At 44.6% G+C, this 26,575-nt stretch overlaps 1 protein-coding gene across 1 annotated transcript; it reads left to right on the plus strand.

The window, feature by feature from the left end:
• The first annotated feature begins 696 nt into the window (after positions 1-696).
• On the plus strand, positions 697-25,274 carry SLC2A4 (solute carrier family 2 member 4). Its single transcript, XM_033925371.1, has 11 exons — positions 697-1,106; positions 9,228-9,335; positions 10,232-10,404; positions 11,259-11,383; positions 13,758-13,873; positions 14,823-14,985; positions 15,536-15,723; positions 17,357-17,461; positions 19,498-19,599; positions 22,558-22,761; positions 24,199-25,274. Exons 1-11 carry the CDS (start codon positions 1,071-1,073, stop codon positions 24,403-24,405), a joined length of 1,527 nt encoding a protein of 508 aa, XP_033781262.1. The 5' UTR covers positions 697-1,070; the 3' UTR covers positions 24,406-25,274.
• Positions 25,275-26,575: the final 1,301 nt, after the last annotated feature.

Consider the following 26,575-nt stretch of genomic DNA (forward strand, 5'->3'; position numbering starts at 1 on the left):
GAGTCGGACATCCAGGATTACTTAAAAACACAGTTATTTGTAAATGTATTTTTTTAGACACTGAACCCTCGCTGAACAATCTTTACAGGATCTTCTGAGGATTATTTGTTTGGTCTTATTTGTTTCATCGAATAATGTATGTAAAGATATGCAAACCGTTTAGAACAGGGATCTCAAAGTCCCTCCTTGAGGGTCGCAATCTAGTCGGGTTTTCAGGATTTCCCCCATGAATATGCATTGAAAGCAGTGCATGCACATAGATCTCAGGCATATTCATGGGGGAAATCCTTAAAACCCGACTGGATTGCGGTCCTCAAGGAGGGACTTTGAGACCCCTGGTTTAGAAAATGTTTAAAATAAATATGTACTGCTTTCAGTGGAAGTAAAACCTGGATGCCTCAATCCATCCTGCTTTTTTGGGAGCTATATGGTAACCCTGCTTAGGGGGGATTTCGAGTACTTGGCTCTCGGCTTTCTCCAAACCCCCAGGTGCACACGTAATTGTTCCAGGCAGCATGGACCCGTCTGTGTCGAATGGATAGTGACACACACCCCAAATTCCCGATGACACACTGGTTAAGAAGCCCTCAAGTTCTGCCTAGCCCGTGAATACCCTCTTGTGGTCCAATGGGAGCCCTACCGGGGTGGGGACAAACCAGAGGCTCGTCCCTGCTTGCAAGATCTGCCCAAGGAGACCTCCAGAGTTCCGACAGCTTTGCTAGGGGCAGCTCCTGCCTAGGTCCCACCCCTGCCCTGCCCTCCTCTAGGGGCACACAGAGAGGCCAACACATATACAAAGACACACATAGTCACGCACCCAGCTCTCTCTCCTTCTTTGCACTGGACTCTAACTTTTTGATTTCCCCCCCCCTCTCCCCCAGATTGCCAGCCATTGACTTTTTTCCTTTGCTCCCTCTCCCCCCACACCTTTCTCTGTTTCGTTAAATTTGGGGAGGGGGGTTTGTTTCTTTCGTCGGAGTACAGCCCCTAGGATTTCTCACCGCTATCTTCTACCTGTGCCTGGACTGGATTACCAGAGTGCCAGCTTGCCTTAAGCGACCGGGGAAAGGATGCCAGCCGGATTCCAGCAGATAGGAGGAGGGCAGGTAAGGAGCGCAGCTGGGGGAGGGGGGCTGGTCTCCAAGTTTCAGCTTTACCCTTCCAGGGGGATCCGTGTGGGACGAGGAGTTTACCAAGGCCTAAAAAGTGAGAGTGTGGCAGAGAGGCAGACAGACGAAAGAGGGAGAGAGGGAAAAGGAGACAATCCCGAGTGTCAGGAAAAAGAGAACAAGAGAGTGGGGAGGATATGAGAAGGAGGAGTGGCGTGGAGACCTTTCGGTGACATTGGAAGTTCGGGGAAGGTCAGAGACAGCGAAAGAAATGCATTAGTAACTTCCTCCCTCTCACTCCTCCCTGCTTCTTCATTACATTCCTTCGGCCTCCCTCACCTCTCCACACTTTGTCCCCGTTCCCCTCTTCGGCAGGTCTTTCTCTCTCTGTCTCCCCTTTCACCGCACTCCTCCCCCCTCTCTGCCACGCTTCCCATCCCTCCCTGCATCCCTCAGACCTCTCAACCCACTCTCACTCATCCACAGTCCCTCCTCTCTCTGTCCCTTGCGCTTTTTCTTCCTCCCTCCTCTTTGTTTCCGCCCTCCTTCCTTTCTTTCATACCTTCCTGTAATATTTGATTCTATGGCATAAGGACATTTTTCTATCTTGTGCTATTGGAAACAATCTCTATTGAAGAGACTTAAGCACCCATCTCTCTTTTCCTTACCGTCTCTTTTTCCATTTGCCAAATAGAGAAAAACACGGGGACAAATTTTTCCCCATCCCCGCGGGAACTCATTTTCCCATCCCATCCCTGTGAGTTCTTTTCCTGCCCCTGCCCCATTCCTGCAAGTTCCGTCCTCATCTGCACAAACCTCAGATACTTTCAAATCATAAGTAGCAACCTTCTAGAGCTCAGATTGTGATGTCATAATACCTCATTCCACCAATGCCTAAGCTCCGTCCTCATCTGCACAAGCCTCAAACCCTTTCGAATCCTAAGTAGCAACATTCTAGAGCTCAGATTGTGATGTCATAATGCCTCATTCCACCAATGCCTAAGCTCCGTCCTCATCTGCACAAGCCTCAAACCCTTTAAAATCCTAAGCAGCAACATTCTAGAGCTCAGATTGTGATGTCATAATACCTCATTCCACCAATGCCTAAGCTCCGTCCTCATCCGTACAAGCCTCAAATCCTTTCAAATCCTAAGTAGCAACATTCTAGAGCTCAGATTGTGATGTCATAATGCCTCATTCCACCGATGCCTAAGCTCCGTCCTCATCTGCACAAGCCTCAAACCCTTTAAAATCATAAGTGTTTGAAGCTTTTGCAGTTAAGGCAGAGCTTACAAGAATGGGGCAAGGATAAGGTCAGCCACAAAACTCTTTGGGACAGGACGGGGAATTTGAGTTCCTGCGGGGACCAGGACAAATTTATCCCCGTGTCATTCTCTAGTGCCAAAACAGGAAACATAAACAGGAAACTTCATGAACCTGAGCTGGTAAAGTGAAATGATTATAATAATAATAATAACAACGACGACAACAACAGAAAGAACCACAAACATTGTTCCTAGGTTTGGGTGATTTTCTCTCTCCTCCTTTCTTCACTCACCTCACTCTTTTTCTATCTTCATCCCCCCCTCTCTTTCCCCACCTCCATCTCTCCTCTCTTCATCCTTTTCATGTCCTCCCCTCTCTATCTCCTCACTCTCTCCTTCTCTTTTCTCATCTCTCTCTCTCCATCCCCTCTTCTCTTTGATCTCTATTTCCTTATCTTTTTCTCTGTCCCTCTCTCTTTCACCCTACCATCCTCTTTATTCGTCCTCTCACCCTTATGCTCTTCTGCCCCCTCCATTTTCCCTCCCTTGGACAGGCGCAACCCCACTGTCTGTTTATTTATTTTACTTGCAGTATTTGATAAAGTGCCAGTCCCTGTACAGGCCAGGTTACAACCTATAACTGCCTTCAGTCACTTTATTTGTGCTGATCTGTTGGTAGGGTAGTGTTGAGAGGTTGCCCTGCGTCTGACCTTGCATTGGCATGTGCCAGCGCTCATAATGTCTGATGATATGTAAGGATAAAGCCTCCCACAGTCATCCTTGCATGCCTGTACAGATACAAAGCAGTTTTGTTTGGGAGTATCTGTAGACTTCATGGTGGAGAAGACAGTTCACTCCTACTACCCAGCGCTGTACGTGTGCATTTAACATGTAATAGACCGTCCCTGCTCAGAGGAGCTTACTATCCATTTTACACAGACAAACAGGACATATAGGGGTTGGGGAGTTTCTCACAGAGAGAATTGTACTTTGGGCCTAGATGAGTGGGAGTTAGTTAAAAGCAGTCTCGAAAAAAGTGAGCTTTTAGCTTGGATTTCAATACTGCTAAAGATGGAGCCTCGCGTGATGACTCAAGCAGTCTGTTCCAGGCGTACGGCACAGCAAAATAGAAGGGGCGGAGTCTGGAGTTGGCAGCGGGGGGAGAAGGGTACGGATAGGAGGGACTTACCCGACGAACGGAGTTCGCGGGAGGGAGCATAGGGGGAGATAAGCGAGGAGAGATATTGAGAGGCTGCCAAGTCAATGCACTTGTGCTTGAACTTGAACTGTATTTGGGAATGGACGGGGAGCCAATGAAGTGATTTGAGGGGAGGGGGTCATGTGAGCATGACGGCTTTTGCGGAATATAAGTCATGCAGCAGAATTTTGGACGGATTGAAGAGGAGAGAGATCATAATAATAATAATATTAATAATAATAATTTATTTATAACCCACTATACCTTAAGAGTTCAGAGTGGTTTACAACAAAGAGAATCTGCCAGACGCAGATGAAATATAAATGGAATTATATACTCATATTTTCACGCATATAACATGCACACGTGTAAAACGCGCACACGGGTATACCGCGCATGATCCCGCAACCCCATTTGGACTGCAATTTGAGTTCGACCGGATGAATAGGGGCATTTACATTCATAATGTCGGCCCACCGACCAGACCAATAGAAGGATCAACAAAGACCTGGGATGATTGAATAAAACAGTAAACTTTTTTTATTTACAACTTTATTTAGATTATTTTGTCCTCGATACTTTGTTTGATCTACATTAAATTTTAGAGTTTATGAGAATGAAGATGTGATTTGTGTTTTTGTTGATGAATTCATACTCACTAACTGGAGAGATCTTTCGTATACATATTCTTTGTTACAACATGGCGTCGAGGGGTCCTGGAAGCCCCCTTAGCTACACCGGCGGGGACTTGGAAGGGCCGAAATTAGCCATACGGGGTGGCAAATGCCGTCTCTGCTGTATGGGTTTCGCCGAATGGGTGTCAGTAATGTAAAAAAAAAAAATTGTATAACCCGCTCATGGACATTCCGCGCATCTTCTTCCGCGGTTTGTAAAATCTTGTATAGCGCGCGCGTTATATGCGTGGAAATACGGTAATTAGCACGGTTGGGTTTCTTTAGCCAAAATTGTCATACAAATAAGATTTCACAGATTTCCTAAACGTTCGATAAGACAATGAATTCATAAATAGGGCACTTAAGGTTTTGCTCCAGACACTAGCCTGCGATAAGCTAAAGTTTTGTCCAGGAATCTTTTTGCAGTACATCCTTTTAGCGTAGGAAAAGAGAATAGAGAAATTCTCCGCATGGAACAGCATTCAAAAGGAAGTGGGAGAAACCGAGATGCTTTCAGGTGGGATCTTTATGCATCACGATCAGGGGGTCTCAAAGTCCCTCCTTGAGGGCCGAATCCAGTCGGGTTTTCAGGATTTCCCCAATGAATATGCATGAGATCTATGTGCATGCATTGTTTTCAATGCATATTCTTTGGGGAAATCCTGAAAACCCGACTGGATTGCGGCCCTCAAGGAGGGACTTTGAGATCCCTGATCACGATGACACCAATTTTCACGCAACTCAACACCGACAGTGTTTCGATGCCAAAAGGGTGCCTTCCTCTGGAGTCTATCGGCAAATAAGCAAACATACCTTGACTTCAGGAAGAAACTAAAGCCAGGGCAGGATTAAGAGCCCACTAGGCACACAAGTACACTGGGCCTCCTTCCCTGTTCTGATGCGCCCCGGCGGAAACAGGAAGCTGTGTCAGAAGGAAGCTTTGGGCAAGCAGCGCCGTTTGGAAAATTACCCGCGTCCCTTGCTCATCTTACTTTCTGTTGATGGGGGAGGGGGGTCTGTTGCCGATCGGTTCGTCAATGGGGGGGGGGGGCGCATTGCTGATCGATGCTGAGGGGGGCCATCGCCATTTGAAAAAAAAAATACCCTCCTTCATTGGGCCCCCCCCTGACCATTTCGGGCCCTAGGCACGTGCCTATTTGGCCTATTCGTTAATCCTGCCCTGACTAAAGCCATATCATTTCTCTTTCTAGCTCAACCTCCTATCCCTCACCTCCCCCCCTGTAACAACCACAAAATCCGATTCAAAAATGTAACTTCAAGAACTTGGTATAATTCTTATTGTCAACTGCATAGATTCCTTGTAGAAATTGCGGGATATAAGACACGGTTGCATTATATTATTAACCTGAGTTTCTATTGTTGGGCCGCAACGCAAAACACAGGGGAAACAAATCCACAGCAAACAGAATAATAAAAACAAGTGGAATTGTCCAATGATAAATGGTGCAATAAATAAAGATGTCTTTCAACTCATCTGGGGCAAAAAAAAACTGTACTAAAGGATGTATATAATAACAAATATATAAATAATAAAAATATGTTAAAGAATGAATCAATATATAAAAAATATATATACTGTAAAAAGAATAAAAAATAAAAAATAAGCAGAGAAAACACAATATTCTTCATCACAAGAAAATTATACAGGCTCACATACAAGATCTCAAGTCTAAATCTATGTTAAGACCCTGTGGACTGATGGTGTTAAAATTATGTATAAACCGTTGTTTCATGTTTGGTTATTATATATTTTATTATTATAGTGTTTATATGTTTATAGATGTGTTTACATGATTTTATACGTTACCTATAGACTCCTGACGCAGGCCTTAGGGCCGAAACATGTACATGTCGGGTCGAGTATTTTTGGAAGAATAAAGGATGACCTGTTTGTCCAGATGAGTTGAAAGACATCTTTATTTATTGCACCATTTATCATTGGACAATTCCACTTGTTTTTATTATTCTATTGTTGGGCCAACATCTAGCCAAACCCCCAGTAATTAAATTTCTTCTTTAAATTTCACATCTATGTTATTAAGTTTCGCCATTTCTATGGGAACAACCTGATTTCCTTTCCTCCTTGTCAGACTAAATGGAGAGGTTTTAACCAAATTGCATTTGTCTTATCTGGATTGAACTTTAAAGAGCGTCGAGACATCCAATTAAATATATCCAGAAATGCAACATCCGCCAAGATCTTAACTGAAGACGTATCAGATAGTACTGGAAAAATTAAAGCAATATCAGCTGATGGCATAGGCAGTGGAACACTTTTTTTTATTGGGGGGGGGGAGGGCAAAAGCTCCACCCTAGCCCGAGCAGCATCCTGTGGCACGACGACTCCCTCATCTACCGTCCCTGGTCGCTGTAATTTTAAAACCTTCGAGCAGCATCAACGAGCGTCAACGAGCCCCGGAAGTCTTCATTCTACAGCGGCTGGGAGGAGGTGGGTGAGGGAGTAGAACCATAACTGACTCTTCTGACCGCCAATTTTGGGGGAGGCAATGGCCCCTGTGGACTCCCCCGTTCCGATGCCTACGGCTGTTGGCATAGAGTTCTTTCCTGTAAATGGGTGGGGGAGATGAATTTGTTAAGAGATTACATAAATGTATGAATGTAGCTGGCAAATGGATGAGTGAGAATAAGCTAATTCTGAATGTGGCCAAAACACAAGTCATGTTTGTAGGAAAAATAGAACAGGTTTGGCCAGAATGAGACGTGTTAGTTCCAAGTTGACTATGAATGCATAAGTGATACAGTCATCATTTTTTTCAGATTGTTGGAGAGATTAAAACCATTGGTCTCACAATTAGATTTTCATACAATTCTGCAGTCATGTACTCTAAAGTGGACTACTGTAATTACATTACAATAGTGATTTTTATTCCGCCATTACCTTGAGGTTCAAGGCGGACTACAGAAGAGGATTTCTGGACCTGTCCGGAGGTGTTACAGAGTAGAGCGGGTTGCTTCAGAGGATTTAAATGTTTCATACGGCGTTAGTTAGTCTTCGTGGATTTCTTGGATAGCAGGGTTTTTATTTCTTTTCTGAAAGTTTTGTAGTCTGGGGTCGCGATTAGTAGATTGGAGAGTTGGTGGTCTAGTTTTGCTGCCTGTGTGGCTAGAAGGCCATCGTACAGTTTTTTTCCGTTTTATGTATCCTATTGGAGGGTATGTGAATGGTGTCTGGGTTCTCCTGTATCTGGTTGTGGTAGTTTGGATTAGGCGGTTGTTCAAGTAGGCTGGGCTGTCACCATTTATGGATTTACGGTAAATAATAGACAGTAGAATTTAAATAGTATTCTTGCTTGAATTGGGAGCCAGTGTGTGTCGAGGTAAGCCTTGATGATGTGGTTGTGTTTTCTTAGTGAATAGATTAGTCTCAGGACTGTGTTTTGTACTGTTTGTAGTTGTTTTATCATTGTTGCGGGGCAGGGGAGATATAGGATGTTGCAGTAGTCAAGGAGACCTAGGACTAGGGACTAGACCATGAGCTGGAATTGTTTTCTGTCGAAGAATTTTCGAACTTGCCTTAGGTTTCTCACGACCGCAAATGAGTTCTATATTGTTTTGTTGATTTGTGGTTGCATGGTGCAGCATCTGTCTATCGTCACTCCCGGAAGTTTTAAAGTGGGTCGAATGGGGTATGTGATAGAGTTTACTACTAGGTTTGTTATGGTTGGATGTTTTGTTGGTTTGTTTTTTTTTTTGGAGAAGTATGAATTTTGTTTTGTCTGGGTTCAGTTTTAGTTTGTGGTCTTTCATCCATGTTGCCATTGTTTCTAGAGTTCTGTGTAGTGTGTTTGTCATGGTGGGCATTGGCTGATCAAAAGGAAGGAGAATGGTGATGTCGTCTGCATAGCTAAAGGAGGTTAAACTTATTTTGTCTAGGCAGGTGCCGAGGGATGCAATGTAGAGATTGAAGAGTGTTGGGGATAATGGCGATCCTTGGGGTACGCCATAGAGGTTGGACCATGGATCTGATTTTTCTTTGTTTGTCTTTACTCTGTAGGTCCTGGATTGTAGGAATCCTTGAAACCATGTGTGTACTTTGCATGTGATTCCTATCATATCTAGTATTTGTAGCAGGATGTCGTGGTCTACCAGGTCAAATGCTGCGGTGAGATCTAGTTGAGAGTTCCTATGAGCGTCGGGAGCAGCGCGGGCCCTTCAGCGCAGTTCCCTGCAGTAGAAACTGCTAGCGCGGTTTCGTAGAACAGGGGGGGGGGGGGTTAGTGATCAAAATGTGTCAGTTTTGTGAATTTCTATCTGCTGTCTATATTTTGCACTATATTTGCCTATTTTTCTATAGTTGTTACTGAGGTGACATTGCATATTTTAAAGTCATCTGCCTTGACCTCTTTGAAACCCCCCCAAATATAAATGATAATTAACATTTTCTGTGCGTACAGTGTGGTTTTTTTGGGGGAATACTTTGTGGTTACCATTATGTATTAATAAGATTATATTGTGTGTATATGAAAGATGGATGGAAGAAATTGCATTACAATTAGTACTATTATTAGGGGGGGGTGGAGTCAGGGGCGGAGTATGGGCGGGTCTGGGGTGGAGTTTGGGTGGGTCTGGGGCGGAGCTTGGGCGGAGATACTCAGTTGGTATTTGCTAGGCTTAGGAGGTAGTGGGCTTGAAGAAGTTGAGAAACTGCCCTAGACAACCGAGGTAGAAAAAAGAATTGTATTTTTAATTTTGAATAAAGTACAAAACTCACAGCTGAAAGTCTGATATATCATGGGTGAGAGGGTGGGGGCAGCGCATGAAAGGAGGGGGGGGCGAATCCATGGAGGGCAAATTACACAGGGCACAATTACAGCTCGCTACGGTTCTGTCCAGTGCAGTCACAGTTAGATTATGCTGTTCTGGCTTTGCCTTAGCTCAGAGAGGAAAAGTGCCTTTGCCAAGCTCTCAGCCTGCATGATTTGGTTTTGTTTTGTAACAGGAAGCAGGGAGCAGGCTTACTGGCACCCTGGTTTTGGCAGTGGTCGTAGCCGTTTTGGGGTCCTTTGAATTTGGTTATAACATCGGTGTCATCAATGCACCCCAACAGGTAAGGAGCACTTCTCCCCATCCTGTCTCGTACAGCTTCATGGAGGGCGGTAGATGCGAAACAGGGTGGCTCTGGGTGCACGAGGATGGGCAGAGCCAGTCCTGCTTTTAACCCCATTGCATGCTGTGACTTGTAGTTCCTGCGTGTCGTAGATACACTGGAGCCCAGTGACGCAAGGCGTGTTAAACCAGGTGTGGCTTATCCCATCCCATTCGACAGGTCCCAAGATACAAATAACTCAGGGGTGGATGGAGGTGATACTGGAGTTCTTTGAAGTTATTGTAAAAAAAAAAAAAAACACAGCTCGCGGGACATACCAGTATCGAATACAATAACACGTTCACATAGATAGAGCAATGAGAAGGTACAAAATCACAGACAAAAACCCTCCCACTGCCACGAAAACGGCTTAAGGTGGTCAGACACAAACTTCATAGGCATAAGAAACCTCCCCTGGGAAAATAGAAATCTCTGTGGGATGCAGTCTAATTGTTAAAGCGATCCAAGTGAACTAGGCTCAAACTTATCTTGACTAGCGATCGGTACACCGACGGTGGCCGGCGTTTCACATCTCTGCTGCCTCAGGGTGCCACCAGTCCGATCGAAAGCTTTCAAAGGGGACTCAAAGGGCACGCCTCCCTGCGCTCAAAGCTGGCGTGTAAGACACACCATTGAAGGAAATTCGAACTCCCCGGTGGCTTTGTTTTTGGCCTGTGCTGTGGTTTTGGACCTTCCCCCTTTGCAAGGGGCACATCTACATTACGACGCACGACGGATGGGGCGTATCACAGTTTTGGGGAGCTGAATATTTGCTATTCATTTCCATCTGGGGGTGGGGGGGGGGAGGGAGGTCCTACATCTTACCCATGCGTTGGCTTTTCTCTCCCTCTACCCAGATCATAGAACAGAATTACAATGCCACCTGGATGCAGCGGCAGGGGACAGAGTTCCCCTCCCCCATTGCGCCAGGGACCCTCACAATGCTCTGGTCTCTCTCGGTCTCCATCTTTTCCATCGGAGGGATGATCTCGTCCTTTCTGGTGGGGCATATCTCTGAGTGGCTGGGCAGGTATAAACTCATCTATTATCTTTCAATAGAGCATTAAGCAAAATGGCACTTGCTCAAAACTCCTCCTCCTTTGTCATTGTCCTTCTCGTCTATCATTTCTTCTCCTCTCATTTCCTTGATATTTTTTTTCCTGCTATTCTGTTTCCAACTCATTCTTTCTGTCTTTCCTTGCCCAGCATCTTGCTCTCGGTTACCCCCTTCTCTCTACCGCCTTGTCTCGTTCCCTCTTTTCCTGTCTTTCTCCCATTTCCCCATGCTCCCTCTACTCCTTGTATCTTTCCACTTGTTCTTTTCTTATCTTTGAATCTCTTCTCCAATGTTCTCTATTTCCCTTTCTCTGTCTTTTTATGTCATATTCCTCTCCTTTTCCTTTCTTTATCTCCCCTCTATCTTTTTCTCACATTTCCTCTCTCTTTTCCATCTTCCTCTCTTTATCTTCCCTCCTTCTCTTTTCATGTCACACTCCTTCTATCGTCTCCATCTTCTCTTCATCCCCCCTTCTCAATCTGTTTATGTCACATTTCTTCTGTCTTCGCCATCTTCCTCTCTTTATCTTCCCCTCTATCTTTTTTATGTCAGATTTGTTCTCTCTTCTTTATCTGCCTCTCTGTGTCTTCTCCTCTCTTTTTATGTCTCACTCCTTTCTCGCCTCCATCTCTTCCATGGGTACCTTTTCCTTCCATCCCTCCCTTTGTCTGTTTCCTCACTCCCTCTCTCTTCTCTGTCCTCTCCCGTGCCTTTGTCTCCTTCCCTCATGAGTCTCTGATTAATAAGAATGTGTGTTTTTTCTCACTACTGATTGTTATTGTCTCTATTTTGTGAGTGGGGTGATTTTCTCTATTTTTGATCTCTAGGAAGAAGGCCATGCTTCTAAACAACCTGCTGGCTTTTGTTGGTGGAGGCATGATGGCCCTGTCCAAGCTTGGCCAATCCTACGAAATGATGATTCTGGGCAGATTTATCATTGGTGCTTACTCAGGTAATAGCAGCAATCGGGTGTGTGTGTGTTGGGGGGGGGGGGGGAACTGCTCGTATCCTTGCCTGCCTTCTATCCCCAGATGCACTCATACTTGTCCCTCTTTAGGAGCTTCTTTTAGAAACGTAGAAAAATGACAGCAGATAAAGGCCAAATGGCCCATCTAGTCTGCCCATCCGCAGTAACCATTATCTCTTCCTCTCCCTATTGATTAAGGCTCTTAACATTTGCATCTCCTCTTCCTATAGGCTAAGGCTCTTTACATCTGCATTGTGATGTCATAGAACTTTATGGTTACACAAACATTGTAATATGATGGCAGGTAAAAGCCAATGGCCCATCTAGTCTGCCCATCCACAGTAACCATTTTCTCTTTCTCTCTCCGAGAGATCCCACGTGCATATCCACATGCCTTTTGAATTCAGACATAGTGTCTGTCTCCACCACCTCTTCCGGAAGACTGTTCCACGCATCTACCACCCTTTCTGTAAAAAAGTATCTCCTCAGATTACTCCGGAGCCTATCGCCTCTTAACTTCATCCTTTGCCCTCTCATTGCAGAGTTTTCTTTCAAATGAAAGAGACTCGACTCATGCGCATTTACATTACGTAGGTATTTAAACGTCTCTATCATATCTCCCCTCTCCCGCCTTCCTCCAAAGTATACAGATTGAGATCTTTAGGTCTGTCCCCATACGCCTTATCACGAAGACCATGCACCATTTTAATAGCCTTCCTCTGGACCGACTCCATCCTTTTTATATCTTTTTGAAGGTGCTCCAGAATTGTACACAATATTCTAAATGAGGTCTCACCAAAGTCTTATACAAGGACATCAATACCTCCTTTTTCCTACTGGCTATATCTCTCCCTTCTAGCTTTCGTCATCACCTTTTCAACCTGTTTGGACACCTTAAGATCATCACATACAATCACACCCAAGTCCTGCTATTCTGTCGTGCACATAAGCTCTTCACTCCATAATCAGTACCGTTCCCTCAGGTTTTTGCAGCCCAAATTCATGACCTTGCATTTCTTAGTATTAAATTTTAGCTGCCAAATTTCAGACCATTCTTCAAGCTTCACCAGGTCTTTCCTCATGTTATTCACACTATCCGGCGTGCCTACTCTATTGCAAATCTTACCCGACCACCCTTCTGCTATATCGTTTATAAAAATGTTAAAAAGTACAGGCCCAAGAACAGAACCTTGAGGCACACCACTGGTGACATCCCTTTCCTCAGAGCGATCTCCATCGATCACTACCCTCTGTCGCCTTCCACTCAACCAGTTCCTGACCCAGCCCATCACTTTGGGACCCATCCTGAGGGCACTCAGTTTATTTATTAGACGTCTGTGTGGAACACTGTCAAAGGCTTTGCTAAAATCTAAATACACCACATCTAGCGCACATCCTCTATCCAATTCTCTGGTCATCCATTCAAAGAACTTGACAGATTTGTCTGACAAGACCTACCTTTTAATGAATCCATGTTGCCTCCGGTCCTGTAATCCACAGGATTCCAGAAACTTCACCATTCTCTGTTTTAAAAGTGTTTCCATTAATTTGCTTACCACAGAAGTCAGACTTACCGGCCTGTAGTTCCCTACTCCTTCCTTACTTCCACTTTTGTGGAGAGGGACCACATCCACCGTTCGCCAGTCCTCCGGTACCATTTGCATCTTTTCCTGATGCTTATTTCTTCACACCGAGGATACGTTTTCACTAATTATAGAAACATACATTTTATTGTGGACGTCGTGTGGGCTATGGGGTGGTGAATGTAGGCCTCTGGATTGATTATTAAGGCACAGCTGCTACTTTCTGTGACTTTTAAGGACTTTATGCAGCATTGAGATTGTCTATATCATCCTTTTACGGTTGAGAATTGGGGAGCTATTTTTCTGCGCTGCTCTCATGGTATGGGTTGAGTTCTGTTCCACACAGCATCGAAATTCTGAGCATCAGCCTGCACGAGATTAAATTATTCACCCAAAAATTCAGACACAGAGTCGGCGAAAGGACTGAGGCACTGGCAGATAAAGTGACTCCCCCGAGGTTGTACTCTAATATTAAGTCTATTTCGATATTATATTCTTTATGCCATCACTTCTGGCTGTGCTTGTTATTTGATTCTACTTCCTGGTGAATCTTCTGTGAGGGTATTGAACTCGGGACCACGGATTGTAAGGCCGCTTCAACCATAACCCCTCGAAACCTTACATTTTGGGGGGGGGGGGGGGGTTCTAACCTTACAGTACACAGAGTTGGTGACAGATCCAGGAGCTAAACCTCAGGTTCGCGTACAGAAAGCCAGAGATAAAACAGGGGATTAGAACTCAAGATATCATGTTAATCAGGCTTCTATCACCGGCAGGTCTGGCCTCAGGACTGGTTCCCATGTACGTTGGAGAGATCTCCCCTACCAACCTGCGGGGCGCTCTGGGGACACTGCATCAGCTTGGTATCGTCATTGGGATCCTGGCAGCACAGGTATGGACATCCCTCCCTTCACTCACTGTCCCACTCAGGTTAAGGCAGAGCTTTATATTGAGTTTGGAAATAGAGAATGACACAGGGGACAAATTTTTCCCCATCCCCGCGGGAACTCATTTTCCCGTCCCGTCCCCATGAGTTATTTTCCTGTCCTTGCCTCGTTCCACCAATGCCTATACTCCGTCCTCATCTGCACAAGCCTCAGACCCTTTAAAATCCTAAGTAGCATCATTCTAGAGCTCAGATTGTGATGTCATAATGCCTTATTCCACCAACGCCTAAGCTCTGTCCTCATCTGCCTCAAACCCTTTAAAATCATAAGTAGAAACATTCTAGGGCTCAGATTGTGATGTCATAATGCCTCATTCCACCAATGCCTAAGCTCCGTCCTCATCTGCACAAGCCTCAAACCCTTTAAAATCACAAGTAGCAACATTCTAGAGCTCAGACTGTGATGTCATAATGCAATAGAAGCAAGTTAAAGTGACATCTGTACCTGGGACTTTTAATATGACATTCTTTGCAGTAATCCTTCTGCTGTGCTCAGCTGCCTGTGCACAGTTTGCTAAGAATGCTGGCTGCTTGAACGTCCAATAAAACTGGTGTTTCTTTGTTTTTCATGTGGACGTCTTTATATTTGAGAATGACCAAAAAAGACAGATGTACTAAAGACCAAAATGTCTACATAGGTCATTCTCAAAACAAAAAAAACAAAACAAAGATAGGCATCGTGCTGTTTTGAGAATGGACATTTTCTCTCCTGGATTTCTGGACGTCTTTCCCAAAATGCCCAAACTCAGACCTAGACGTCCTGTCGAAAACGCCCCTCCATGCATTTAAACATTTTGAAGACTGCAGATAAACGAGGAAGCATCCCTTCTGCTTAGAATGATTGTCGATCTCTTGCCCCCACCATGACCCAGTCCTTTCCTTTCTTTTTCTTCAGGTTTTCGGTCTGGATTCCATCCTGGGGACTGCAGAGCGCTGGCCGGTGCTCCTAGGGCTGACAGTGGTACCATCCATTCTGCAGATGATCCTCCTCCCGCTGTGTCCGGAGAGCCCACGTTATCTGTATATAATCTGCAACGAGGAGGGCCAGGCCAAAAAAAGTAATTCAAGCTCTCGTCCCCCTCTGTCACCAGAGCAAATGTATCCATTCATATTCTTTGGGTAGATTCTCAACTGAAATGTCTCTGCTGCTGATGGACTTGAAGAATGTCTCAATTTAGGTCTAAGGGGAGGTATCTTTTAGGGTAGAATCGAAGCTCCACTGGTAAAGCAGCAGAGAAGTGAGGGAGTGAGTGTGGCAAGGGTTGATAACAGGTTTTCAGTAGGTGGTCTCCAAAATTTAAGGTTTGGTAATCTACATGAGCAGTAAGGAATCAGGAATTATAGTACCTGGTTCTCTGTAGATGAATTTGATAATCCCTTGAAGGTCAGAGACTGGATGGACTCCTATGGACAGAATCCTACACATCAGATATTGGATGGTCCCTTCAATGTCAGACCCGGTCCCTTGAAGGTCACACACTAGTAGGCTGCTCCTCTGAAGGTCAGAGGTTAGGTGATCCATTCAGAAAAAATTCTTAGCTTCTAGAAGATTTGTTGCTTTTTGATAGACCACAGACATTGATTTTGCTGTTCCCTTCACACTTACAGGCCTGAAGCGTTTCATGGGAAAGCAGGATGTGACTGAAGAGCTGACTGAGATGAAGGAGGAGAAGAGGCGTATGGACATGGAGAGAAAAGTCTCCATTCTGCAGCTCTTCCGTTCCAAAGTGTACCGGCAACCCATCCTCATGGCCATTGTCCTCCAGCTCTCTCAACAGCTTTCTGGCATAAATGCTGTATGTAGAAAGCAGAGAGCAGTTGGGGAGATAGAGTGAGAGGAAGTGGAGAGAGCGAAAATGAAGGGAAAAGAGAAGCAGTGTTGAATGTAGAATAATGAAGCTCTTCTTTAAGACTGGAGAGCGGGGTGAGAGGGCTCTCTGAGATCAGAGAGAGGCAGTGTTTGCAACCAGAGTGCCACAGTGATACCACTTTTAAGATGGACTAATTCACAGTTGTAGACCAAGAAGAGCTAGGTTCCTCTTTGGCCTGGTAATTTGGCATTTTCAAAATGGGATACCCTTGTCAAGTGGCCAAAGTCTAGGGCCTGGAGAGAAGGGAGACAAAGGTACAATCCCCTCCTTCCCTTTCTCCCCCTACCACGGAGATCCCCTAAGTCTTCTTTAACTGTGTCACTTCCACTGCCTTATATAAACTGCTTTGATTGTAACCACAGAAAGGCAGTATAATGAAGACCCATCCTAGGTTCCCGCTAAGCTAGAGGGCACTCGGAAAAGTTGAAAGGGGACAGATTCAAAACGAATGCTAGGAAGTTCTTCTTTACCCAACGAGTGGTGGACAACTGGAATGCGCTTCCAGAGGACGTAATAGGGCAGAGTACAGTACTGGGGTTTAAGAAAGGATTGGACAATTTCCTGCTGGAAAAGGGGATAGAAGGGTATAAAATAGAGGATTACTGCACAGGTCCTGGATCTGTTGGGCCGCCGCGTGAGCGGACTTCTGGGCATGATGGACCTCAGGTCTGACCCAGGAGAGGCATTGCTTATGTTCTTAAGCTACGCTCATACATTCTACGAAAGTCGCTCACAGATTTTACACGGTCACTCACAAAAGTACTTGCAAAGCTGGAAAATTGTTGGTTTTCAGAACTTGTTGCTCATATGAAAAAAGTTTTTTTTAGAACTTGTCGTTCCCATGAGAAAAAAAAGTTTGCATGCACCCGGCCAGTCCTTAGAGATAGCATCGGACCTGTCCCCTTTCCCTGGAAGTTGCATGTATCCACAGTACAGAAATACATGCCTTTTGCATCTCCAATCCAATCCTTGGTTTTATATGCCGATTCGTCCATTCCAAAAAGGGCTCGGCTCGGTTAACAAGATTTGCTAAATTCAGCTAGAGAATGAGACGATTCTATTCCAAAATTATCTTGGAACAGAAGGATCAACCAGAGATTTTTGAAATGGATACGTTTTTAACATTTTCCGAAAAATTGTCAAAATGAGAAAGCAACCTGATCTCCGAAGGAAGCTCATTCCACATTTTTGCAGATAGAAAAATAAAAGATTTGTAAAAATTTGATATAGCTTGACACTCTTAACTGATGGAAAACCAAATTTTATATCTCTAAGTATTTCTTGAATGAGACGGTAAACAAGAATTGAAAAGGACAGGAATTAAGGGGGAGAAAATCCCGTACAAAATTTTAAAAAATCACACAAATACACTTGAATTGAATTCTCCAAAACATAGGAAAGAGGGTCACATGATCTCCCCACCCCTTCCCCTACCTTCAAAAAGATAGAAAGAGGAGAGAGAGTGATAAGAAGGTTGTTCTGGGAGGGGAGACACTGACGGGCGCTCCTCTGAATTATCCGCCATAATTACACTTGTGTTATTCCTATTCTCTTCCAGATCTTCTATTACTCCACCAGTATCTTCCAGAATGCTGGGGTGGAGAAGCCAGTATATGCCACCATTGGAGCTGGAGTCGTTAACATGGTCTTCACCGTCATTTCGGTAAGTCAACAGAGGCTATGAGTAGTGGATAAGGGGAGTGGGTGGGAAGTGCTCTGAACAGTGGGCCCCCCTCCCCCATAGGAATCCTCTCGGGCCCTGAGATCCGCTGATTAGAATCTGCTGACGGTTCCCTCAATCAAAGAACTTTTCTACACTCGAAACACCATCTTCTGTGCCACAACCCCCGCCCTCTGGAACGCCATGCCAACATACCTCCGCCTTGAAAACTCTCCCGACAAATTCAAAATCCAACTTAAGACCTTTGTATTTCAAGACGCTTACCAAACTACAAGATAAGATCCCTTCTCCCGCTACTTCCAACGATTAATGAGAACCGCTTTTAAGAAATGACTTCCCTTCCCTATCTGTTTTTCCCCTTCCCCCTTCTTACCTCCCTTTAATTTTATTTTAACTTCGACGTCATTTTGAATCTTCCCCCTCCCCAGCTCCTCTCGTATCAATTTTGTCTATGTTCTTGTCCTGTCCATATATTGCTCTATTTTATGTTTTAACTCAAATTTTAGCATTGTAAACCAACCAGATACTTGTCAATGGTTGGTATATCAAACTGTAAATAAACTTGGAAACTTGTTGGGGAGGGGGGGGGGAGAGGTGCCAACCTACCTTGCTACAACACTGGATTCATAGTGAGCCTGTTTCGATGATGGTAAGACTAGAGAATTGGAATCCATAGACCTTCTTCTTTTCCTCCCCCTGTTCTTTCCTCTCTTGTGATTCCCAGATGTCTCTATGTCGCCTTGAACTGGCTGATGTAATCCTAGTTATCTCCTCTACCCATTGCCTACAGAGTTCAGATTTTTTACAGAAACAAGTTTCAAGTTTATTAGGTCTGGTATTGAGAAAGACATGGGGGAAGCTGCTGCTTGCCCTGGATCGGTAGCATGGAATGTTGCTTCTCCTTGGGTTTTGGCCAGGTGCTAGTGACCTGGATTGGCCATCGTGAGAACGGGCTATTCTTATGTTCTTATGTCTTGATATACCACTTTAAATACCAAAGCGGTTTACATCTTTAGAGGGTTAAATTAAAAGTTGGGGGAATGGACAAACAAACTAATAGCAACTATTAAGACAAAAAAATTGAAACAAAGGGAGAAAGGGTAGGGATACAATATTAAAAATAAAAGGAGACGGTGCAGGAGAAAATATCAGGGAAGTGGGGTTGTCTGGAACAAGCCTCTTCACTTTTCTAGTTCTTTGAAGGGAAAAGTTTTAAGATTGGTTTTAAAGTTCTTTAAACTAGTTTCTTGCCGTAGGGTGAGGGGAAGGGCGTTCCATAATGTTGGCGCAACTAAAGGCTGTATTAACAGATGCAGGAGTCATCGTATGACCCTTTCTTCTTAATGTCTAAATCTCTCCTCTGATTCATCTCCCCCCCCCCCCCCCGTAGACCTGCCAAGATTCCCTCTTTCAGCCAGTGACTCCCGCTTTTGCAGGTCTTCTCCTGCACTCCCGCAGGTCAGCCGCAGTGTCCCGCCGAGTGGACCTCCCTGTCCAGCGGCAGGAGGAAACACTTCATAAAAGGTCATCTGCTGTCGCTGATCCCAAGGCAGCAGGAGGTGACGGTCTACGAAGCGTTTTCTGCCGCCACTGGATAGGGAGGGCCACTCTTTTTCTCTCTGGCCACCAATTGGCTGTGCCACAGGTGGCGCAGTGAGTGAGGCCAGGTGGAGCGGGAAGGGCAGGAGGCAGACCCTAAACCTTCTGCTGAGTGGATTGAACTTAAGAACATAAGAATTGCTGCTGCTGGGTCATAGAAGATGACGGCAGAAAGGGGCCATGACCCCATCAAGTCTGCCCACTCTAATGACCCACCCCCCATGACGTTACCCCCCTAGAGTTTCCATATGTATATCCCATTTCCAGTGGTCCATCCTGCCCAGCAGTCCGCTCCTCTTGGCAGCTCTGCCTTAGCACACAGTTGGAGAACAGCAATGTCCGTATCAGGATTTCCTTCACACACTCCCTTCCCCCCCATACACTTTTCTCATCCCCTTTTCCTTGTCTTTCCCTGGCAGCTCTTTCTAGTGGAGCGGGCAGGACGTCGGACTCTGCATCTTCTAGGTTTGGCTGGGATGAGTGGCTGTGCTATACTAATGACCATTGCACTAGTGTTACTGGTGAGTAATTTGCACGACAACTGTCTTAGCTCTGATATAAGTGAGAAAACAAAAGCATACACCAAACGATACTACATGAGCCAAGCCCTGTGCTCTCTGCAATCTGGATGTGATTAGCATCGTCAAACCTGTGTCATCCAATGAAGGGATTATTCCACCTTATAGACGGGCTAAGGGCTGGTGGTTCAGTCTACATTTTGGGAAATTATTTCTACAAATGAACAACTGTCCCACAGTAACTAGAATCTAGTTGGAGCTGCCTCAAGTCCTATTTTATTGACTCCAAGGGATACCTTTTTATAGAGTTTTATTTGAAATAGGGCTAGAGATGGCCTCGAGAATGTCTAGAGCCAGGGAAGGGGATAAAAGTGAACTGAGGGGGGTCATTTACGAGGAATCATAGAATGACAAGGCTCGAAGGGGTCTCGGAAAGTCAATCTAGAATTATGAGACAACGGGACTGGAAGGGACCTTGAAGTAGGGTTACCCGATTTTACGTCTGTAAAATCTGGACCACTAGGCCCGCCCAGTTCCACCCATCCCCGCTCTATTACGCCCCAGCTCCGCCCTCAGATCCAGCTCCGCCCTCAGATCCACCCCAGCCCCGCCCCATTGCCTGTTCATCGGGCAGGAAGGCATCCACGTGCCTGCGCGTGATGTCGCCCGGTTGCATTCTGGCATGCGCGGAAGCAACGCAATTTCTTTTCAAAACCTGGATAAAGCGGCCAGGTTTTGAAAAGCCGGACACGGCTGGGGAAATCCGGACGTTTGGTATCCCTACCGTGGTATGCACGCTCAACATTGTTGGTTGGTTTTCAGAAAAATGAGTCTTTTCTCCCTGCTTTCGTTGATTGTTTTAGTACATTTCATATATTTTGTTTTATTAAATGTTGTATTCCCAGGGTAATTTGTTCCTGTATTTCTCATCTGATAAGATTAGATTTAAGCGAATTTTCAAGGGCTCTATTGACTGTCTGTTAGGGTCAGTTATTAAATGATGGAGCTTAAAAAAAAACAACCAACCTCTTTAGGAAATATTTACGAACAGTTTGCAAGATATCCTGCTTTTATTATTTTTATTTATTTTTTGTTCTTGACTTTCCTTTATTTTTTCAAGATATCTTCAAACAATGGTAGAATTAGTCCACATCAAACATGCAAAAGACTACCGTGACCCGACACGGACTGTGTTTTGGCTGACAAGCCTTTTTTGAGGGTCCAGACAGAAACAGGTAGTTCAAGTTCAAGTTTTTATTAATATTTGATGAATCGCTTATTCAATTTGCTAAGCGATGTACAATTTCCCAAAAAAACATAGTTATGAAAACAGACATAATGACATCAAACTTACAAGTTTAAAACAAACATGAGTCGTGGAGGGTAGGGGGGAAAAGTTACAATTCTTTGTTAGAGAGAATAAACAAAATGGAAAAAGACGAAAGGGAGGGTAAAAAGTTAAGAACCTAAGATATATGGTCGTACGTCTAGAATTTAGATGTTGAATGCATCTTTAAAAAGATAGGTATTTAAAGATTTTTTTTAAAGGAAGTGAGATCTTTTTCTTCTCTAATATACTGAGGTAATGAGTTCCACGTTTAAGGGGCCATTACCGAAAACATATCGTGTCTTCTGGTGCCTACAATTTTCAGTGAGGGGATGGTTAAGAGGTTTTGAGAAGTTGGTATGGATGTCTCAAAGAATCCTTAAATTAAAGACGAACAGTCTCGAAGAGTCCAAAGTAGAAAGCATAGACAAGCCTTTTACACCTTTGATGTGGACTAATTCCATATTATTTTATTTTTGATCATGTTTGACCCCAGATTTAACTGGCTTCTTATTTTGCAATCTGCTTTGAACTCACAGAGTGATACGGCAGAATTTAAGATAACATCACATGTGTTTCTCAACCCGGTCCCGGATTCCCCCCCCCTTGTCAGTCAGATTTTCAGGAAATCCACAATACAAGGCATAAACTTGATTTGCATACACTGCCTCCATTATATGCAAATTTATTTCAGGCCTATTCATCGCGGCTATCCTGAAAACCTGACTGGCGGGGGGGGGGGGGGGGGGGAGGGGGTGCGGAAACATTGCTCTCGTGCAAATCAATTGTGCGTGCTTTAGTTTATAGGCTAAGAAGCATTAAATTGATTTTGCGTGGCAACAGATTAAATGCATGCTAAAAAAACCCCAAAACAACGCATCCCTACTGGAAAATCCTAGAAAGACAAGACTGGAAAAAAGATCAAAGGGTAATCTAGAGCAGTGGTTCCCAACCCTGTCCTGGAGGACCACCAAGCCAGTCGGGTTTTCAGGCTAGCCCTAATGAATATGCATGGAGCAGATTTCCATGCCTGGCACCTCCATTATGTGTAAATCTCTCTCATGCATATTCATTAGGGCTAGCCTGAAAACCCAATTGGCCTAGTGGTCCTCCAAGACAGGGTTGAGAACCACTGATTTAGAGGTGTGGAAAAGACCGCAAGAAGTCTCCTAGTCTTTCCTCTGCCTCCAGCCAGTTCCCTCTAAACCAGACCAGACAGGTGAGCCTCTTACCTGTTCTTACAATCCTCCAGGGATTTCATTTTAGCGCTCAGCTCTCCTCAGTTAGCAACCCAAATCCTTCAATCCTAAAATCATAATAACTAGTTCTCTAATTAAACCAATTATTCTTCTATGATGAGTCCCAGCTTCATTACATCTAAGGTTCAAAACATAATACAGTATTCCACCTTATCACTGTGGATGAGTAGATTCACACTCTGATTTATTTGGCTTCTGCCATGACTGACTTCTCTTGGAGCCAATAAGTTGGTCTCTGTTCTTCCTAGTTAGTAGCCCAGGCATCTCCCTGTCACATTTACTCTTGATTGGAAAATCTGGAAACTCTACTCTTGGTCTATACAGTTGACCCTGTTAAGTTCTGTCATTTCACGTCACTCTTCCTTCTCCTTCCAGGACAGAGTCCCTGCTATGAGCTACATCAGTATGATTGCCATCTTTGGCTTTGTGGCATTCTTTGAGATTGGGCCAGGACCCATCCCATGGTTCATTGTGGCTGAGCTGTTCAGCCAAGGTCCACGTCCAGCAGCTATGGCAGTGGCTGGATTCTCCAACTGGACATGCAATTTCATCATTGGAATGGGCTTCCAGTCTGTGGAGGTAAGTGGGGAAGAGAACAAAAGATTCCTAAATACCTAATTCACTGTTGCGGGAACCAACACACAGTTTCATCCAGTGGAGGAAACCGTAGGGCATAGTGCTCACTGTAGCTTTCCAAGGGAACAGATTGGGGCAGATCATTCACTGATTATAGGCCCATCTGATTATACAAAAAGAGGGAGTCCTCGAGACATTATGACCTCACAGGATGTTTAAGCATCTGAGAATTCTGGGGATAGTGTGACCTCACACAACCAGCAAGCTGCAGAAAGCGTGACATCAAAAATCTTGTGAGCAGCAGGGAATCTTGGGGTTGGTAGGACCTCAAGCAACCTCTGAAGAGTAGGGAAGCTTGGAGACAACATAGGAGCAGCAGGATATCTTGGAGATACTGTGATCTCAAAGAGCCTCTCCTTGGTAGAAATATCTGGAGATAATGTCAGACAACCTGTGAGTGGTAGGGAATCCTGGGTACAGTATGAGCTCACAGGACCTTCAGGCCTACTTACCATCCCATCAATACGTGAACTATTTTATGATACAACTGGCAAATCCATTTTCTCGGTCACAGCTCCTTCTCTGCGGAATGCCCTCCCATTGGACCTCCGTTTGGAAAACTCTTTAGAAAAATTCAAAATCTAAGCTCGAGACTCCCAGCTCTTCAATAATTCTCACGTAGCTCTTCGAAGTATTTTGGAAAAAAACAAAAACGTTTCTTTTGAAGCGAGCCCGATCATAATGTATCTCTCTCCTCCCCTTTATTTATATCTCGATGTGTTTACAAACTTACCTTATATTTCCTGCCTCTCATCTCGTGTACAACAGTCCGTTCAAACTCCCTTGGTATTTATTTTTTTTATACACTTTCGATATGTTATAACTTTTATTTTAATTATTTTCTTTTAGACATTGTTTTATTGTAAACCGTTTAGATACCTATTTGATAAACGGTATATCAAAAATAAAGAAACTTAAGAGACTGGGATTGTTCTCCCTTGAGAAAAGGAGATTGCGAGGGGATAGTATCGAGACTTTCAAAATACTGAAAGAAATCGACAAAATAGAGCAGGAAAAAAAATTATTTACAATGTCCAATGTGACGCGGACAAGAGGACATGGACTGAAGCTAAGGGGGGACAAGTTCAGGACAAATATCAGGAAGTTCTGCTACACGCAACGAGTGGTGGACACCTAGAATGCTCTCCCAGAGGAAGTTATTGCGGAATCCACCGTTCTAGGATTTAAAAGCAAACTAGATGCACATCTCCTTGCGAGAGGCATAGAGGGATATGGGTGACTAAAATTACACCAGGTGTACACCTGGCTGGGCCTCCACGTGTGCGGATCACCGGACTTGATGGACCGAAGGTCTGATCCGGAGATGGCGCTTCTTATGTTCTTATGTCTAACTCTCTCCATTTCTCATTCTTCACCTAGAGCCTCTGTGGTCCCTACATCTTCATCATTTTCGCCATCCTCCTACTGGTCTTCTTCCTTTTCACCTACTTCAAGGTGCCTGAAACCAAGGGCAAGACGTTCGACGAGATTTCAGCCACATTCCGCCAACGGACCCTCTCATTGCTGGACCAGGAGATGAAGCCCAGCACCGAGATGGAGTACCTGGGCTCAGAACCTGAAGCCTGACCTCCCGGAGAGAGCAGATGGCACCCACCAGGGGAAGCAAACCAGCACTTTAACTCCAAAACAGGGTCACGACACACCGCATCCACGCATAAAGCTTTGGATGGTGTGCATTGGATAGGGGGTGGGGTTTAAAATGTATTTTCTTGACGGGAAGAAGGGAAGGAGAACAGAAGTAGTGTGAGGTTTCATTCTTCTCTCTTCCAAACATGACATATTCACAAGCAATTGGGAACAGCAGTCCAGGGAGGGTGTAGGGTAGAGGGCCTTTTCAAGGCTGAGATATTGCGAGGGGGGGGAAGAGTTATCGGGCCCAAGTATAACATAGCCGATCCTTGGTCTCCTGTGTTCTTCAATTCCTCTCCACTTTTCTCATAAGGGGTAAAATACAAACGTGGTCTAACATGCCTTCCAGGACACGGAGTTAGGCTGTGAACACCAACTAAAATATTTTCTGTAATTCTATTTAAGGGTGTCAGTCTCTGAAGACTAGCCCCATTATGTCTCATAGATACCAATGTCCTTAATTTATTGACATGATGGTCAGTTATTGTATACTTGTATTGCATAGAGGCTTGGACTTTGTGTTACTCTGTTACAATTGCACTTTGCTAAGTGTGTTAAGTGTAGAGTTGCCATGTTTGTGGCATAATTACTATATGCATGGAGCTAGTCTAACGACAGGGAACAGAAATGGGGTATTTTAGAGTGGCAAGTGGGGGCCTTTTATCAGCTATTAGTGACCGGGTCAAGCAAAGAGGAAGGTTAAGGCCTCTGCATTTTGGAAGACAATGCTTTTTAAAGGAGTGGACTCATAAGAAGTTCTCAGATGTGGGTCTGTGTTTATAATATTAAATAGGGAGAAGGGAGTGCTTCAGGCTACACATTATTGAGATGGCTTGGGGAAATCCACTGCTTATTCCTAGGATAAGCAGCATAGAATCTGTTTTGCTACTTGGGATCTAGCTGGGTACTTGGGACCTGGGTTGGCCACTGTTAGAAACATGATACTAGGCTTGATGGACCATCGGTCTGTCCCAGTATGGCAGCTCTTATGTTCTTATGTGAGCCAAGTATTGTGACATCACTGATGAGGTTGGCTCTTAGGCATTGGTGGAATGAGGCATTATGACATCATAATCTCAGCTCTGGCATGTTGCTACTCTTTGGCCTTCTGCCAGGTTCTTGGGACCTGGGTTGGCCACTGTTAGAAACATGATACTAGGCTTGATGGACCATCGGTCTGTCCCAGTATGGCAACTCTTATGTTCTTATGTGAGCCACATATAGGACAATCAAGCCATTGTGACATCACTGATGAGGTTGGCTCTTAGGCATTGATCGAATGAGGCATTATGACGTCACAATCTCAGCTCTGGAATGTTGCTGCTCTTTGGCCTTCTGCCAGGTTCTCGGGACCCGGGTTGGCCACTGTTGGAAACAGGATACTGGGCTTAATGGACCTTCAGTCTGTCTCCGAATGGAGAGTGTGGCGCAGTGGTTAAAAGCTACAGCCTCAGCACCCTGGGGTTGTGGGTCCAATCCCATGCTACTCCTTGTGACCCTGGGCAAGTCAGGGGAAAATGCTTCAGTACCTGAATAAACTCATGTAAATCATTCTGAGCTCCCCTTGGAGAATGGTATAGAAAACTGAATAAATAAATAAATGTTATGTTCTTATGGTATAGGAAATTGAATAAATAAATTAATCTTATGTTTTGACCAGCATACAACAGCAACACCTAGTGGACAGGCTCAGGGCCACATGATATCAAATTCCTCAAGGAGCTACCAGTTATAGCCCTGTCCCAGGACCATACAATGTGGGAAGAATCCCAGTTAGATATGTATGAGGGCTGAAGGCCGTATACCAGCTCATTTTGACTAAAGTAGAAGCTGAAAAACTCCTCTCTTGATAAAAGCTCATTGGCGCCCTATCCATCACCGAATTACTTATGAAACACTATTACTGACTTTTAAAACAAGAAACACTGGCCAGCCAGAATTTATCAATAGGCTTTTGATACCCTATTCCTCATCACATCTTCTCCAATCCCCCCCAATCAAAAATCTATTAGCCATCCCATCCCGCAACCTCAGGGTGCCGAGGCTGTAGCTCTAATCACTGTGCCACACACTTTAGTTGTCCATCTTTTCAACTTTATTTACACCC

The sequence above is a fragment of the Geotrypetes seraphini genome, chromosome 16, assembly GCF_902459505.1.
Source record: "Geotrypetes seraphini chromosome 16, aGeoSer1.1, whole genome shotgun sequence".
Lineage (NCBI taxonomy): Eukaryota > Metazoa > Chordata > Amphibia > Gymnophiona > Dermophiidae > Geotrypetes > Geotrypetes seraphini.

Bases quoted from the DNA above. Each gene is read 5' to 3' on its own strand.
- SLC2A4 (XM_033925371.1), top strand. From the start codon at position 1,071: ATGCCAGCCGGATTCCAGCAGATAGGAGGAGGGCAG. The intron at 1,107-9,227 runs GTAAGGAGCGCA...GTTTTGTAACAG, and splicing joins AGCAGATAGGAGGAGGGCAG to GAAGCAGGGAGCAGGCTTAC. The intron at 10,405-11,258 runs GTATAAACTCAT...TTTGATCTCTAG, and splicing joins ATCTCTGAGTGGCTGGGCAG to GAAGAAGGCCATGCTTCTAA.